This window comes from Sander vitreus, chromosome 7, assembly GCF_031162955.1.
Source record: "Sander vitreus isolate 19-12246 chromosome 7, sanVit1, whole genome shotgun sequence".
In the NCBI taxonomy this organism is placed as follows: domain Eukaryota; kingdom Metazoa; phylum Chordata; class Actinopteri; order Perciformes; family Percidae; genus Sander; species Sander vitreus.
This window is the reverse complement of record NC_135861.1, coordinates 33471727-33491111: the sequence shown is the minus strand read 5'-3', so window position 1 is coordinate 33491111 and position 19385 is coordinate 33471727. Positions and strand designations below refer to the sequence as shown.

The 19385-nt window shown below is 38.8% G+C and overlaps 1 protein-coding gene across 2 annotated transcripts in view; it reads right to left on the bottom strand.

Annotated features, from left to right (window-relative positions):
• Positions 1 to 6374: 6374 nt before the first annotated feature.
• dnmt3bb.1 (DNA (cytosine-5-)-methyltransferase 3 beta, duplicate b.1) overlaps positions 6375 to 19385 on the bottom strand; it is a 41808-nt gene continuing 28797 nt past the window's right edge. For both annotated transcript variants that reach the window (XM_078255981.1, XM_078255980.1), the window contains 8 exons: positions 18516 to 18600; positions 18283 to 18428; positions 15940 to 16030; positions 14189 to 14337; positions 13889 to 13974; positions 9818 to 9887; positions 9599 to 9717; positions 6375 to 9304 (listed from right to left, as the gene is read on the bottom strand). In XM_078255981.1, the coding sequence (XP_078112107.1) occupies positions 9163 to 9304; positions 9599 to 9717; positions 9818 to 9887; positions 13889 to 13974; positions 14189 to 14337; positions 15940 to 16030; positions 18283 to 18428; positions 18516 to 18600 (888 nt within the window). In that variant the 3' untranslated portion in view covers positions 6375 to 9162. The remainder of the gene's footprint in view (positions 9305 to 9598; positions 9718 to 9817; positions 9888 to 13888; positions 13975 to 14188; positions 14338 to 15939; positions 16031 to 18282; positions 18429 to 18515; positions 18601 to 19385) is intronic.

The window sequence follows — 19385 nt, the reverse complement described above, 5'->3', positions numbered from 1 at the left end:
CTTGTGTTAAGAATGAGAATTAGAAGTGAAATTTAAAAAGCAAATTAATTTCTGCTCAGAGCCTTTACAATGACCAAGAAAGCAACTAACTGTAACGTTACTTCTTATCATTTGTAGCTCACAATGAAATGTTTGCGAACACAACACAAGTTCAAACTAGGAGGAAACATTTAAGCAACTGCGTTTCCAAATTAGCCTAAACAAATGTACTACCGGTACCGTTATTTTGCAATAGAGGTAGCCCCTCCCGGAGGAGAAAACAACTCTCCGATCACCACTAACATGCCTCCTCGTATATTCCGTCTGCTAGCAAACAACATAAGAATGCATGTGAATGAAAGTTGCTGTGTAGTTGGATTTACTGTCAACATGTTACAGAATCCGTAACTACGTTCTTTACTAGCTGTCAAACCGAAAAACTTAGCTTTTAGGAAGACAAAAGTGGATCCAGAGTAATCAGCAGAATGAACAGAAGACTTGTGGGATCCTAACACTAACCTAACGTTACGCGTGCAGCAAACATGTTTTCAAGTCAAATATCTAAGTGCCAGTTTTAGGCTGACGTTAACTATATGTCTGTAAATTAACGTTAAGCTAAAGCATTTTGACATTATTCGTGTGTTAGAGTGGAGTGTGGATGTTTACAAGTCTTAACTTGCCAACATGAGCTTACTTACAGCTAACTTGTCCGCTCTGGTAGACAAATGGTTATAAAATATTCCTTTGACATGCTTAAATCTAATGTTTCAGCTAGCTGCATGTATTTTGTTAGCTTTACAGCACGTAGTTGCATATTGTGGCGCCGACTGTGTTCTCCTCCGGTGGCTTTGAGAGTATGATGCGATGCGCCCTGAACGCAACCGTTTTTGTGTTCCTACCATGGATGAACCTATGGGATCAACGGTCTCTGCACATACTAGAGCATGTAGCATTTTGACCAATAGAAGCGATGGATTAAGGACATACTCGTTCTAGAACGCAACCTAATACACCCATGGGACGAACGGTCTCTACACAAATCACAATAGAGCAGGGAAGCATTTTGACCAATAGGAGCGATGGATTCAGGACATACTCGTTCTAGACGTTCTCTTAATACATCCATTGTTCTAGAACGCAACAAGAAATCTGAGCTCAAATCAGCTGTTAGCAGCAAGAGACGCCATGATGGGACGTTTTACTGGAGGGAAAGTAATGGGACTGGGATGCGATGTCGGGTCCAAGACAATACCACATAAACACCCAGTTAGGAATAATGTTGAAGAACAAGCATATTGATGGTAATAATGTCATCATGACAAAAATACTGTATACATAAAAGTCGATTTCCCGAACTTTCTATGGTCAACAGACGTATACAAACAGGTCAAAAGCGCCCAAACCATGATGAAACTATGTAAAGTTACACTGTTGTCTGAATTAAATTAGGTCTAGCTTCTTATTTCATTAGCTTTACTATATTTTAATGTCTATTTTACATGTCTATTTCGCTACCTAAAACATGTTCTAAATATGTTGTATTTACGATGTTTATCATTCACTAACTTGCCATTTACTGTTAAGGATGTTTATGTATAGCTAGAAAAATATTTGTTTTTATGGTAACTTATGTGATTTTATTTCAGAAAGAACTCATACTGGATTTTTTCAGAAGCTTAGCTAGTTATCTTAATTTAAATCCCAACGATGTAGCTACATGTGTTGGTGAAACAGCAGCTAACGTTACAGCCGGCGCCGCTACACAACGCAAGCTAAAACGTAGCTAAGCTAACGTAACTTTAGAGCACAAGGCGGGTTTGTGACTTGTTATGACGTACAGTTGAGTTCACCAACATGTTTTTTTACAAACAATAGGGAGTTTTGAGTTATAACGTTAAATTATTTGGCAAGGATATTCAGAAAAACCCGTGTACTCACCCTCTCTGCTTCGGTCCTTGTGAGTATTTAAAGTAACGTTACCAGTATCAGACTCCCCCACCCCCCACAACCCGTAAACCCACCCCTCGATACCCATCTCAGCTAACACTAGGCTAGCCAGTTAGCTAGCTAGGTGATGGTGATAATACCGTAGCTAACGTTAGTTAGAATCAGCTTTATTGGCCAGGTTTGTGTCAACAAACACGGAATTTGACTCATGTTAATCTTTGCTCTCAAAGTACAACACTCACATAAAGAATAAAAACAGAAAGGACAGTAAGAATATATAGAAAAATACTGTTAACTATGCAGTATAACAATACAATAAAATGTACAAATTTACAAAAAATATACAATAACAATTGAAGAGAGGGAAGGAATAGTGCAATTTTCAGTGAAATGGTAATATATTAATAACAATATTGTAATTGTAAGATTGAAATATACACGTACAATTATAAATAACGCTACCTACAAATGCAACAACATTACTAACATTAGTCATGCCTTTAGCTTTCGGAGCTAAGTATGCTACTGTTAGCAAGATTTCCTGGATAGCTTTTTGAAGCCAGTTTTAGGTTGCTAACCGCATAGCTATACCATAGACTATACAGTCTATGATAGATATGTAGATATACGACACTGGCCGACATATTGATTGGAAATAACAGTTCTTGGCTCATTAAGAGCTTACTTTCTAAACATGGACAAAACCGAAATTCTAATTTTTGGGACAAATGTCGTTAAAAACCATCCTCCATGGTAGTTACATTCTTCCAAAACCAACAGTTTCAAATATGGATGTGAAAAACACACTAAAGTAGAATTACTCTTTCATCTTCATCACATTGCCCCAAATTCTTTATTTTCTAACCCAATCATGTCGACCATTAACTTGTTGTCCTTCCAGGTCAAAATTCACTTTTTTTGGTGCTTTCCCTGACATTTTTGTTACTATTTTTGATGATTTTATCACTTTTTTTAACGCTTTCTTTTATTCATGGTCAATAACCCAAATTTAAATGACATTATACCTCATTTTTGAGTATGAGAATAGTTAAGATCAGAGGATGTTGAGTGACTCACAGACTGGTTTATGTCAAAGTTTAGTCACGATACTGTTTTAAAACCATTTAAAAACATTTTTCAAATGCTATGAAATTGAATAAAACACCCAAAATTCTATGGAAATTATCATTAATTTTACTTGTGAAGAATGTTGTCTGTCTTCCATACAACATGCATGCATCCAAGTTATTTTTTGTGGCAATTTAGTTGTAAGAAACCCATATTTCTGATATAAAAAAACTTTGAAAATGGGTCAAATTTGACCAGAGGACAACACAAGGGTTAAGAGTGTGGCTCAAATTAGCAGAAATGCTCTCATGATTAAACTACTATACTATTTTTTATGTTAAAGCATTATATTTTAATATTGTAGTTATTGGATTAAGTTCATTTTATGATTCACTAAAGAATTAGCCTTCAGTTATTTATCATGTCAAATTCCAGCCATTGTCAGGTCTTTATAATATTTTTTGGGGACTTGCCATTTACTGTTAAGGATGTTTATGTATAGCTAGAAAAATATTTGTTTTTATGGTAACTTATGTGATTTTATTTCAGAAAGAACTCATACTGGATTTTTTCAGAAGCTTAGCTAGTTATCTTAATTTAAATCCCAACGATGTAGCTACATGTGTTGGTGAAACAGCAGCTAACGTTACAGCCGGCGCCGCTACACAACGCAAGCTAAAACGTAGCTAAGCTAACGTAACTTTAGAGCACAAGGCGGGTTTGTGACTTGTTATGACGTACAGTTGAGTTCACCAACATGTTTTTTTACAAACAATAGGGAGTTTTGAGTTATAACGTTAAATTATTTGGCAAGGATATTCAGAAAAACCCGTGTACTCACCCTCTCTGCTTCGGTCCTTGTGAGTATTTAAAGTAACGTTACCAGTATCAGACTCCCCCCACCCCCCCCACAACCCGTAAACCCACCCCTCGATACCCATCTCAGCTAACACTAGGCTAGCCAGTTAGCTAGCTAGGTGATGGTGATAATACCGTAGCTAACGTTAGTTAGAATCAGCTTTATTGGCCAGGTTTGTGTCAACAAACACGGAATTTGACTCATGTTAATCTTTGCTCTCAAAGTACAACACTCACATAAAGAATAAAAACAGAAAGGACAGTAAGAATATATAGAAAAATACTGTTAACTATGCAGTATAACAATACAATAAAATGTACAAATTTACAAAAAATATACAATAACAATTGAAGAGAGGGAAGGAATAGTGCAATTTTCAGTGAAATGGTAATATATTAATAACAATATTGTAATTGTAAGATTGAAATATACACGTACAATTATAAATAACGCTACCTACAAATGCAACAACATTACTAACATTAGTCATGCCTTTAGCTTTCGGAGCTAAGTATGCTACTGTTAGCAAGATTTCCTGGATAGCTTTTGAAGCCAGTTTTAGGTTGCTAACCGCATAGCTATACCATAGACTATACAGTCTATGATAGATATGTAGATATACGACACTGGCCGACATATTGATTGGAAATAACAGTTCTTGGCTCATTAAGAGCTTACTTTCTAAACATGGACAAAACCGAAATTCTAATTTTTGGGACAAATGTCGTTAAAAACCATCCTCCATGGTAGTTACATTCTTCCAAAACCAACAGTTTCAAATATGGATGTGAAAAACACACTAAAGTAGAATTACTCTTTCATCTTCATCACATTGCCCCAAATTCTTTATTTTCTAACCCAATCATGTCGACCATTAACTTGTTGTCCTTCCAGGTCAAAATTCACTTTTTTTGGTGCTTTCCCTGACATTTTTGTTACTATTTTTGATGATTTTATCACTTTTTTTAACGCTTTCTTTTATTCATGGTCAATAACCCAAATTTAAATGACATTATACCTCATTTTTGAGTATGAGAATAGTTAAGATCAGAGGATGTTGAGTGACTCACAGACTGGTTTATGTCAAAGTTTAGTCACGATACTGTTTTAAAACCATTTAAAAACATTTTTCAAATGCTATGAAATTGAATAAAACACCCAAAATTCTATGGAAATTATCATTAATTTTACTTGTGAAGAATGTTGTCTGTCTTCCATACAACATGCATGCATCCAAGTTATTTTTTGTGGCAATTTAGTTGTAAGAAACCCATATTTCTGATATAAAAAACTTTGAAAATGGGTCAAATTTGACCAGAGGACAACAGAAGGGTTAACGGAGAAGACTCTTTAATCTTGACATTGTCCCACTTATGTTAAGACGACAACAAGCTGCCTGCTGTCTTATTAACCAAAAGATGAATAAGCAGTCTTTTCAATTACAGAGCCTTTTTTTGTGTGGATTCCATTTAGTCGATCAGAAAGGGAACCAGCATCAACAAGCAGATAGGCTAGAACATTTTTGAAGGAAGAGCTTTTTTCGTTCACTCTTATTAACATGTTTTTTACTAATTAATCCTTTGCTTATTGCTGTCCAATAAAACGTATTGATTTGATTACATACATACATATATATATATGAATTATTTGTAAAGAGTACTGAGACATTTGCAGAGTACTGTCATTTGCAGTGTGTTAAGAGTGTGGCTCAAATTAGCAGAAATGCTCTCATGATTAAACTACTATACTATTTTTATGTTAAAGCATTATATTTTAATATTGTAGTTATTGGATTAAGTTCATTTTATGATTCACTAAAGAATTAGCCTTCAGTTATTTATCATGTCAAATTCCAGCCATTGTCAGGTCTTTATAATATTTTTGGGGATTTTTCGACAGTTGCTCAGACAAGCTATGTCAAGACATTACTTTATGAAGAAGGTATGTGAATGTGTCATTATTGTTATCATTTAATATATGGATTAATGGAGACACTAAACAATAATAAGTGGATTAAGCGGTAATGAAAATAATCCCTACTTGCAACTTTATTGACCTTTACAGACTTTTTGCCTCTGAGAGTAACTATTGAAAGGACCAATGGATTAACATTTGACACAGCACACGTGGAAGTGGTTTTTAGCAGCCAAGCTGCATTTTATTGAGTAAAACTTTTATATAGGTTGCTATAGGAAGTAAACAAACATAAAAAAAAATACATCAGCGCTTTTCCACTATTCAAATGAATTAAAAAAATAGCACAGAATCTGTTCTTTTGGAATGCTCTAGAGTCATAAAAAGGCAAAGACAAAAAATCCTCAAATGGGATTCTTATAAAAGATAAAGCACTGAAAGGTAAGAACAAAAAATGTTTTCAGATGTCATTCACACTCAAGCCTACAAATCCACTCAATGGTGTACATCGACACACAAGATATCAAAACGCTATCGATTAATTTGCTCTATATCATGCTATGACATTATACATTTAAAGTAAGAACGCTGTATACTGTTCATATAAAAAGTCTTAAAAGAGCAGAACGGAGAAAAAAAAATCCAGAATTGTTTTTGCGTACAGTTTTCAAGCAAAACATTCAACAAGCTCAGCAGTATTAATATAGCATGTAAACAATCTGTTTTTATTGTTTTTGAAAGGATTTTAAAATCAGACTAGAAAACCAAAAGGTGGCACTTTAAGAGGCCTTTTGAGGGAGCACCATGAAGGAATGATTTCAACATGAAGGCTTGTGCATTTTGTGTTACAATAAAATATGTAGTTCTGTTCAAACAAGAGTTAAAACACTTGTAAACCTGTATATCGATCCATTACGCAAAACGTGTAAAAAAACAAAGTTCCAGTGATAAAATACAAGCTATGGGAGCATAAAGCTACAATATATATATATATATATATATATATATATATATATTCACACAACAAAGATCCTAATGGAGAAGTGATGTACAGTCGCCTCTTTGTCTGAGGTAATGCCCACTTAGTATGATTTGGAGACAGCCAACAGTATCTTCCAGTTATAAAAAAAACCATTTCAAAGTAATTTGTGAGTATGGACACATCAGCAGAATTGGTACCAAAATAAAGTGTCCACCCGTCTGGTGAGCTCAATCTTAAGCATACAGTATGACATGGAAATACAACATGTATCATTATTGAGGAGTTTTATGAATCTACATGATTGCAATAACTGTCTCACAGAGAAACACTTCTTCTCGCAACAAACGTGTGCAACATACTACACATTCAGTATTATTTTCTCATCATTATGTATGCATACTGTGTGCCAAAGCACAGTGTCAACCAGCATTATAGAGAACATTTTGGATGATGTCCTCTTGTCAAATGTTTTGAAAAAACTCCTTTAAACCAAAAGTAGTCAGTGGTAGTTTACAACAAATAGTGCGTGTTCACCAGTGTTTCCCACCATTTTTAAGGAACAGTGACACTCACTCTATCCTGGATTCAAAAGAACTTTTCTAACCAGGATTACCCACACATGCAGCCAGTTCAGTAAACTCAAACAATGTCATTTTTAAGATCAAATCTAAACTCCTACAGTAGGCTAAATGCCCTCAGTCTTTAATTCTTAGCTGTCTGGAACGGTTTGCAAAAGACAAAAACAAAACTTTCTCTAAAGCTCTGTTTTTGCATTGGCTTGTTTCAAGTACTTGTATGTGGCTATCAGGGAGATGTCACAGTGACATTCAAACTCAAAGGTTTCACACTACCTATACAAAAACATATGTATATAATCTTTAATAAAAGTTCTTTTTTCTTTTTTAAGGAAGCTATTTTGCTCAAATGAGCTAATGTCAAAGCAAAAGACAAAAAGTAAAAATGAGTGTTTTTTTTTTTTTTTTTATAACAAACAAAAATCTATGAATATGATCTCATCTCAATATAAAGACAAAATCCTGCTTTACCTCCAGGTGAGCGTGTGGTGCACTCGCTCCCACTGCTGAATGTATTTTCCTACAGAGCGTGTCTTTCATTGGTCTTTTGAAAAACTCAAACATGATAGTATGGTTATCTTTCCATATTCAAATCTATATATCTAAATAGTTTCCTACTACTCTACTATCTGGGAAAATGTAAGTAGATACTTTTCCGATTTTGGTCCAGCTCTGTGTCATCTTTGTGTGGGCAGTGTGTTTAGATGACCATGCCAAGATCGGCCGCTCCGACCGTGCACCGGCGCTACGGAGGGAAGCCAAACACACTTCGTCCAAACAAACTGCCGACACCGCCATGACAGAGCTGGAGTTAAATCAGCACAACATCTCTTTAAGCAACTTGTCATTTTAACAAAGGTTAAAGAATAGTTTTGTTAGCGTTGAATAATTACAGCTCACACAAGGCTTTCCAGCACCTGTTTGGCTTAGACTCATGGTATATGTTGTTCATTTCTGACAAAATAATCGTTGATTTATCCTGGTTACTCTTTTATTATCCAGTGCAGTTGTGCATTTTATTATCTTTGAAATTTGACAGAAACCCCCAATGTCATGTTTTGGCTTTTCTCGACAGAAAATACATTGTGGCCTGAGGAGAGTGGAACAGCTGTAGCCCAAAAACTGTCCATCTAATGACTTTGGTTCAAGTGTTTGGATGAACAGCCTGTATCAGCAGCCTGTTGTCACACATTTTAATCATCAGCTTAATGAGCGTCCTGTGAAATGTTTTACTCTTCCTACAAACATTAAATAAAAAAATGTCAAAAACGAAACGGAGCCACTTAACAGCTGTAGCGTCTGTGCCATGTTGTTCTCTATCTTTCTACAACTACTAAGTGTTGTCAACTTACAAACCAATGCCTTCCAAGGGCATTTTAAAACAAAAGGAACATCCTGTTAAAATCACTGTACAGGTGTGATGTTAATGAACAAAGTCGAAGAGCCAGATGTACTCATCTTTCCCTTTTAACTCTGCTAAACATCCAGACGGAGCCCATCACTCCACTGGCCTCAGGGACACTGACCTTTGACCCTCCCTGTGTTAGTGATAAAACACAGCCTATGCTGTATCTCTGTGTTAGTGTGTATTACGTGTGTTTAAGGCTGCGGTGTGTTCTCACCAGGATCCAGAAAGAGCTGGACTAAACTAACAGCTACATACACTATTTTCCAGCTACACTGTAGTGAACTGGTTCTTTGCCTGCCAGAGTGGAGAAAACTTCCAGCTCTTTGCATAATGATTTGGCTGGCAGATGATGTACGTTGGAGCCAATATCACGATAGGAAAGCTGGTGTGTAATCATAAGTGGTGTCTGTTTGCTGGTGGCGGGTGGCATCTATTCACAGGCGAAGTAGTCTTTCAACGGTGCGAACAGATGCCTGATGACGGGGACGCTCCAGGACCGGCCCAGGAGCTTCTGTCTGGCACCGCGACCCATGTTGGACACGTCTGTGTAGTGGACAGGGAAGCCAAAGATCCTGCAGGGAAATAACCACAATTACAATCAGTGTCACGATGACGCTGAAGCAATACCACACTAAATATATTTGATAATCTTTTCAGCGATGGATCTGAAGGGTCTTTTGACAGCTTAGATGTGAAAGGGGAGAGAGAGGGGGAGTGACATGTAGCAAAGGGCCCTTTCGCAGGTCGGAATCGAACCTGCGGCCGCTGCATCAGGGACTGATCCTCTGTATGTGGGCGTATGCACTACGAGGTGAGCGACCCAGGCGCCCTGTCTTTATTCTCATTTAACAGTTTTTCCTCCTCACCTCTCTAGCTCAGTGCACCACAGTATGTCCTCCTTTCCATTCATCAGGACAGGGAAGTGTTGATCCTTTCCTTGTTTGATGGAGTTGGAACGAGTAGTGATGGTGCGCACCTTCCCGAACTACGAAACAACAAATACACGGTCAAGCAAGTGCAACCTAGAAGCCATTTTGCAAGTAAAGAACTACGAAGAGTGACTTTATTCTGTAGAAATATCAAACCTTTGCAACTCTGCCGTGATCCAGACAGTCCTGCAGCTCCAGCTTGTCCATCCCAGAGGCACACAGAGGCCTGAAACAGAGAGCAGGAATCACACACATATATATATATATATTAGGGCTGTCAAATGATTCATTTTTTAAAATCGGGATTAATCGCTTATTTTATCACATGATTAAAATTCTATTATTGCATTTCAGAACAGTTTTTAAGTCCATATTAACAATGGAAAGCAATTGTTACCAGTGTATCTTGATTGGGAATCAAATGAATGCAAAGAAAGTTACTTTATGAACTTGACTTTAAGATTTGTAATTATTTATTTACTGTAAACAAAAGAAAAATGTGTGAATCTGTCATTATTGCACAATTCCTCCAAGTACCTAACTAAAAACTAAAGATCCCTATCCTTACCAGAGTCAATCTAGTGTTTAGTAACTCCTAAATAATGTTGATTCCTCACTGACGTCCAGTGATCAGCGGTTAATGAGACAGCGTTTGCAGCACCTTGCAGCAGTTCCAGTGTGGCTGCTTTCTCCGTGTCGTACAGGCTGTGTATCCGTGAAAACTACTGTCCCCCTCGACGGCAACGAGACAGGTCAGAACATGCCAACCGTAGTACGTCTTTAAGACCCGAGTCCTCTACGATGCTGACAGGTCTGCAGTTAGTTGCCACCCGTTTAGCCTGCTAGCGGGTAGCATCACGTTAACTGCTACTACTATGCTTAGCTCCGTAGGTGGTAGCTCCAGCTTGACGTGCTTCGGTGATATATTAATTCAGCTTTACACAACGTGCATATGGCTTTCAACCTGTCTACGAGCCGTCTGGGAGTTTTGGAAAATAAAAGCTTCATTCAGGATTTCATTGCTGCTGTCTTTCTCTGTCATGCCTGCAGCCTGCAGCAGCAGGATGTGTTAGGAGGAAGTGGCAGCTTGATGATAAGTAACGGTGCTGCAAAGGGTCAAAATAGTAGCCTGTTAGGCACCACGCAAAGCCCAGTGAAGTGTAAAATAAATTAATAAATGCCGGCATGCGATTAATGCGATTTAAAAAAATGTATCGCGCCGGCCCTTAATCGCATCGCGATTAACGCGTTAACGCTGACAGCCCTAATATATATATATATATAGATATAGCTGCTGGCAACACTCACACCAAATATAAAATTGGTCTTTTGTGTAGATTACAATAACAAGTTTAGCCTTAAATACTGTTGTAATACGTTGAACACCACTGAAAAGGCATCATGTGCAGAGTTAATATGTTTTTTTTCTTTTGAGAAATCATGACTCAAAAGTGTCCTCACCAACACAAGCATGCAGAGTAATCCTCACCAACACAAGCATGCAGAGTAATCCTCACCAACACAAGCATGCAGAGTAATCCTCACCAACACAAGCATGCAGAGTAATCCTCACTAACACAAGCATGCAGAGTAATTCTCACCAACACAAGCATGCAGAGTAATCCTCACCAACACAAGCATGCAGAGTAATCCTCACCAACACAAGCATGCAGAGTAATCCTCACCAACACAAGCATGCAGAGTAATCCTCACCAACACAAGCATGCAGAGTAATCCTCACCAACACAAGCATGCAGGTAATCCTCACCAACACAAGCATGCAGAGTAATCCTCACCAACACAAGCATGCAGAGTAATCCTCACCAACACAAGCATGCAGAGTAATCCTCACTCAAAGCATGCAGGTAATCTCACTAACGCATGCAGGTAATCCTCACCCAACACAAGCATGCAGAGTAATCCTCACCAACACAAGCATGCAGAGTAATCCTCACCAACACAAGCATGCAGAGTAATCCTCACCAACACAAGCATGCAGAGTAATCCTCACTAACACAAGCATGCAGAGTAATCCTCACCAACACAAGCATGTGTATGTATTGCCTTTCTGTTTTAAATGAGTGATAAATCAAATTATCCTCAACCAGCTAGCTGCCGTGCTAACCAGCTGTTCCTGCTAACAGGACCAACCCATGGATGTATCCAACCCGATGATGACCCACATAACTAGCTAACATCGGTTATTCACTGACCTAGCTACATATCCAAAAAAGAAAGCCGTTCCCTTGATCATTTAACTTAACAGACATACAAAAAATATCGGTTAAATTAAAGATGACATGGCACGGAAACTAGCTTCAAAAACAAGTTAAATGCGGATCTGCGGATCGACCGGTCAAATCTAAACATAGGCTACACAGCGAATATAATCACAGATAAGAAGATGGCTAGATGTTACAATTATGTGTGGTTACTACTGATCATATACACTCCGTTATTTTATGCAACTTCCTAGCTAATGGATGCCTGAACACATCCCAGCTCTGGGAAGTGCAGTCATTAATTAGCTATAAAGTTGCATTGGCACACCCAGTGAACAACGGTATGTGGGTAGCCACGACCGACCATGTCCTCTAAAAACATGGGCTACGTGTTATATAAATCTTTACTTAAGTAAAGAATAGATGTTAATACAAAATAAACCCTAGATTGATGTCTTATCTGTACCATTATGAGGTACCTCCCCCCGCCGTTAGCGTAGCATTGCGTACCTGTAACCCAGCCAACTACAAAGAACTGGGAAGCATCCAGACTTTTAAAGCTTTGAGATCAGCACCAGTATATGGGGATACCCTGTTTACCATATAGTGGTACAGACCAGCACCAGTATATGGGGATACCCTGTTTACCATATAGTGGTACAGACCAGCACCAGTATATGGGGATACCCTGTTTACCATATAGTGGTACAGATCAGCACCAGTATATGGGGGTACCCCGTTTACCATATAGTGGTACACATCAGCACCAGTATATGGGGATACCTCGTTTACCACATAGTGGTACACATCAGCACCAGTATATGGGGATACCTCGTTTACCACATAGTGGTACACATCAGCACCAGCATATGGGGATACCTCGTTTACCACATAGTGGTACACAACAGCACCAGTATATGGGGGTACCCCGTTTACCACATAGTGGTACAGATCAGCACCAGTATATGGGGATACCTCGTTTACCACATAGTGGTACACATCAGCACCAGTATATGGGGATACCCTCGCTACCACATAGTGGTACACATCAGCACCAGTATATGGGGATACCCGCTTTACCACATAGTGGTACACATCAGCACCAGTATATGGGGGATACCCTCGTTTACCACATAGTGGTACACATCAGCACCAGCATATGGGGATACCTCGTTTACCACATAGTGGTACACATCAGCACCAGTATATGGGGATACCCCGTTTACCACATAGTGGTACACATCAGCACCAGCATATGGGGATACCCCGTTTACCACATAGTGGTACACATCAGCACCAGTATATGGGGATACCCCGTTTACCACATAGTGGTACACATCAGTCAATCAATGAGGTCCGTGAAAACGGAGGGAGAACGAATTAAGGGTCCTGCTATCTCCAACTTCTCCAAATACTGCTCTTTGCAAGCACCTACCAGATGCCCTACCTCGACTGATAACAGCACGAAAACTTGTTGTTCAATAGAAGAAGCCATAAAGCCATAAATACAGTTTATTTAGTGTTATGTATTTCAAACTGATTGAAACTATGAAACTTTCCACTCCTCTACTACTGTTTAGCCTGTGCTTCCGCCGTCAGTCATGGCGCCGTCACGTGGTCATGTGACATGTTTGCAAAGGGTCAATACACGAATACGCTAACAAAAATGTCTAACTGGAGAGACAGCGAGATTCAGGGACTTCTTTCGGGTAAGGCCTGACACCAAAATCATCAGACAAATCCAAGGAACGGCAAAAGACTAATTGGTTATGACCAAATGATGAACCGCCTACGTGATCACGGGCTAATCCGCGTCATGTCCTGTCCTGCCTCCTGCACACTCTACCTAGCACCACCTCTGGCCTACTCCTAAAGGAGTATTTCCAGTTAGTAAGAACGCATCTGATTTGGACAATCTTGTGTTGTGTGCTACATGTGAGAAAGGGAAATATTGTGCAGAGTTCATATGAGGAAACTACTTGAGATGATGAGTTGTTTTTCGTACCTGTTCATGCCAGGCAGATTTCCCCAGAAGTACCGGGCTCGGTGAGCAGCAGAGACCTCGATAGCATCGATCATCACAGGGTTACACTGCCAAAAAAACTCATGGTCATCATTAACATACAACACTTAAAATGATTCAAAGGCACTTTTTAAATTCAGTTCAATCTAAATTGGGCATCAGGTTGATGTCTTGAACTACGTGTTCTGCTACACATGAATAAAATGAAAGACTTTTCTATGGTAATAGATATCTCTGCTTCATGTTTTTGGTATTTGCAGCTTAACAGTCCATGTAACTCACCTCCAGGAATCGGGAGATGTCCCTCTTGTCATTGACGCCCATGGCAACCACATTCTCGAACATCCAGAAAAACGGCCGGTCCTCTCCTTCTTTGGGCTTGGCCTCGCTCAGCAGACGGTAAAACTCAAAGAACAGCCTACCTGTTCCTTCTGGAAACAACAAAGCACCGTCAGAAAACATCAGTACAGACTGGATGTCTCAATACTGGGGTTTACACGTTGAAAAGATGAAATACTAAATCCTCAACTTTTTGTTTTGTTTAAAAGTCTTCACCTTGACTAATAATAATAGAATGAAAGGACTTGGAAGAGTGATTTACCAGAACAAGTATTAATAAATATGCATCAGCGTTGAAGGTTCTGTATTATTATATAACAGAAGTAGTTGTTCTGAGGCCTCAGGCACCTCCAACAATGTTCAATAAATCAAAACACAAAACACACAAGGAAAAGCAAATCTGAATCTAAAATAAAAATATAAACAAATAAAATATGAATGAAGAAATATAATTATATAATAAAAACATTTGTGTAAACAGTATTGCAAATAAATAAGACCCCGTTCTCAACAGGCAGTAACATCTGTCCTGAGTGATGGGATCACCAGTGGACAGCTCTAGGTAAAGGTGAAAACCCTATGAGGACACATTGAGATCGGACCGCAAAAACCACATCTGGAGGTGGTCTGGGCCGAATGTGTCCACATTCTAATAGCAGTGAGAACGGGAATGTGTCCTGGACCACATTAGGGACCGCCTTCTCACCTGTGAGCGGAACTACGCAATCGTTCAAAGCCTTTCTCATGTCACAGAAACCACGCAGAGTAAATTGTGTGTTTTGGATGTTATTATCATATACTGTTAGTGATTATCGGCCTTTTTGTTACTGTGCTGCTCTCTGCAGCACTGTTGACTGGAAAAGGCAGCCGCCAGAATACAGTAACGTTATTTTTAGTAACATCCCCGAATTCACCAATATGAAGTATTCCTACAGATATGTATCCTTTTGTTAATCATTAGTATCGCATTGCCAGAGCTCCACAGCGCTGCTTGCTACGGACAAAGGTCAAACGGTTTCATTCACTATAAAATCTTCACAATAAAAGTCCCCCCCTTATTTTGTTATTTAAATGATTTTATTATGAAGCGGCAAAATTAGAAAATGTTGGGTCTTCATCAGTAGTAACATAGCATGACTCCTACAACGAACGTGAAACATAAAATAAAGTAGATATAATAAAAAATTAAAAAACTTCAGCCCAGAGAGATTCAGTTAGAAGCTACAAACGTACTAAGAGCTGAACACACTTTAAAAACGTCTTTCTCTCCTGCATAGGACCCACCACCGGTCACAGACGCTTTTTCAAGTCATCGCACGCTCCTAATGTATGATTTATGTGAGAGTAACAACTTACATTTATAAACACGCTCACACACAGCCAGCGTCTATGCAAACGGGAATGATGAATGTGTTTATTTGCATATAGAGCAGGGAAGTGAGATCCGATCAGAAGTGGTCACTCAGGACGCATTTGAAGGCACATTCTACAGACAGCTGAAAACACACACAGCTACAGCTGTCCACTTGTGATCGGATCACTTAGGACACATGTTAATGCCCTTTGAAAACAGCCTCTAAGTTTGACTGTGAAAAGGAATGTAATGATATGCCGTATAATTTATCTGTGGAGTCCCCTCTAGCTTAGAATTACAAACGCAGCCTCTGACAGGACTTCCTCTGGCAGCTACCTACCATAGAGCCCTTTTCTGGCAGGGTTGACGATTGACAGGTCGTTGCAGGGACTTCCTCCTATCACCAGATCAAATGGACCCCAATCCAGAAGCTGAGAGAGACAACAGCACCACCAAGTGTTAGACTGAGGGAGGGACAGCAGAACAACAGAACCACACTGGTCCTAAAGTTTAGATTTTCCTATTGTTCATGTCTCCTCTGCAACTGTACTTACAAAGCTGAGATTTTAGTACCAATTATCATCTAATACTTGTATGTTTGCACATATTTTTGTACTTTTTCATCCCCTGGACCATGATTTCCTGCACAACTGTACACATTCAAAACAAAGACTTTAAAAACAGATATTCTTTTTACATATTCTATTGTAAATCTTATTTTTTTCTTTATATTGTTTTTTATACTTTGCACAGTTTATTGTTATGCACCAAATCAAAGTCAAATTCCAACAAGAGTAATAACGACTATCAGCATATAAAAAGGATATAAAATGAGTGTTTCCTAAATTTGACTTCAGTGAAGGTGTAAAGTACAGTAAGAAGTAACGTACAAATGGCATTTAGGTCTGCTATTATTTTCATTAATCCATCAGTTGATTATTCTAAAGACTAATCAATCATTTGTTTGGGCCATAACATGTCTGAAAATATTACAAAATGCCCAGATTACTTGTTTGTCCATCCAACTTCAGTTCAATATCATTAAAAACTGCAATAATTGATATTAATAAAGCTCAAACCAAAATGATATTGGGGCATTTTAACCTAAAAAATGACCTAAACAATTTTTCGATAATCCAAATAGGGGCTGGTTCATTTTCTGTTGAGTGACAAATTTATGAATCACCTCCTAATGTAATTTATTTATTTAACCAGCAACAGACACAAGACTGCTAATTTATCCCGCCATCTAAATTCTGTACCCCCCCACCCCCTTCCAAAACAGAGTCCTTTTACAGGAGGACAATGAGGGAGGAGAGGAATGAAAGACATGGAGAAAAAGAAAGAAGTAGTCATAAAGGAGCGAGCACACCCACCCACCCACACACACACACACACACACACACACACACACACACACACACACACACAACATGACTAACAAGTGAAAGGGTGTTTGAGGGGATTTACGGAGGATAAAGCTCTATGTCCACTGAACTGAAGCACGCCACTGCAGCTGGCAGCCCGTTTGGTGTGTGTGTGTGTGTGTGTGTGTGTGTGTGTGTGTGTGTGTGTGTATGTTCTAATATAATGCTACAAAACACTACTACAATACTTTCTTTCTGAGAGTTATATTGATTCAACTTTGCAGAAAAAACTTGCCGACTGCTAGGTTTTGTTTTTAGTAGTTAGCAGTGAGAGGAATACATTGTGTTTCATGTATGTTCATAAACATGTTAGTAGACGGCTATGAATATACATATATGTATATGTATTTGTGTGTTTAGTTTATATTGACATTTATATGTTCTAAGATGTTCAGTTAGACTATAGTCATATAGTCAAGTCTCCAGAGGCTGGTTTTAGAACGTAAGAGACATCTCCTGTTTCAACAGCCGATAGAGAAGTCAGCTGGTAAAGTCAGCTATAAACTATAGAAATAAAATGATCCACAATCCATTTTTTTTCTATGTTACAAACAGCTGGTCGAAATGAACAAAGCTGTGAATCAAAGAAATAAAACGAGCTTTCGCTGATTCATCACTGGAAATGTAACTGTAGCAAGCATCTCACTATCACTAACCTTAGACGAAACAAATGATATATCCAGCTACAAAAAAAGACCTAAAAGTCGGAAGTTAGGACGGAAGTGCAAAGAGGCGTTGCTATGGAGATGATACACCGTCTCGTCTCATTGGTGTGAACCGGCAGGTTTCAGAATGCTGCAGACCGCACAGTTTCAACTCGTCTCGTCTCGAATCCTTGGTCTGAACTGGGCTTAACATTACAGCAGCAAGGAGGCTGTTTGATTTAATACGGAGCTGAGGTGTACGCTATGTGGTTATAAGTAGCTAGCTGATTAAATTAAAGTTATACTATTAGCATGTCCTAGCTTTGCTATTCCCTGCTCCCTTTTATGAAATATATATTTATATGAAGGTACACAATGTTTTTTTTATAGAATTGGCTTTTATAAATGTATAATGGAACATGAATGTGTTAACATTAAGCATATATTAACTATATCTATCAAAGTGAATTGTATCTCAACGAGATTAAACATTGAGATTAAATCGATTAAACATTGAATCGAATCGCCATGACTCATTCCATATTAAAATGTATCGTCTTATAAGGGACAGATGCACATCCCTACTGACACTCAAAACATTTTCTCTCTTACGTTTTTCTTAGTAATGTTCCTGACATCATGGACATACTGGATCTTTCCTTCATGTCTGACAACCCCCACTGAGATGGAGTCCTCACACACCTCTGACGCCACGTACTGGTCCACCTTAAAACCCAGGTCCCTCAGAACCAGGTAGCCTGGAAGCACAGACACAGTTTGAATTACAACCTGTTGCGTTTCGGAGGAATGAAACATGAATCACTGTCTGTCTCATGCGTCCTCACCAGTAGCAATGCCGTCAAACAGGGAGAGGACTCTGATTGGTCGTCTCTGCTCTGCAGGGACTGCTGGGTAAATCTTTGGTGTCTCCTGGAAGATATACAGCAGAAGTTGCAACAAAATTATGACAAATATATTTCAGGCATCTAGGAGGCTGAATCTCATCATCTGGGCAGCTTGATCATCTATTGTGTCTGCTTTTGATCAAAAGATATTGTTTTCAAATGTTGAACTTGTTATTTTGGGTGGATGTCAGTGTCAGACATATTGCTGGAAGACTGACAGACTGCTTTAATGATTCCCTTCAAACTGGAAAAATGATCACAGCGCAAAGTCTGCACTCGGAATGAACTTATCATTTGCTTTGTCATTACCTTGCACGTCAGCTGGATTCTCACGATATCACAAGATCACACGAGAATCGCAGGATCACATATCACACGAAAACCCATCCGTCAGGCTTCAAATACTAGCAGCTCACCGAACCAATCGGTGTCTGGTAAGGAGCTACTAGGCGAGTGTGTGACAGCTGCGACTGTTCGTTCAAAACATTGGCGGACATGGTAAGTCCTATTCACACGGGACTAGTATTACCAGGCACCCCCCCCTTGTGTTTTGTGTGGCGGATTAACCCAGGATAAGCAAAGTCTGTATTTCATTTGCATTTGCTGACATTATCCCCCACATATGATGTCAAGGCGCTGTCAAAAATGCAATTTATAACTGCCAACGCAGCTAATACAATCCAGAATCACAGACACTAACAGTACACAGACTAATATGATCACACAACCTCTGTGTTTGGTAGGTAGGGCATTTATGTTGGAAATGTTACTCGACAAATTACAGATATGGCAGATTGGCACAGGATTAAG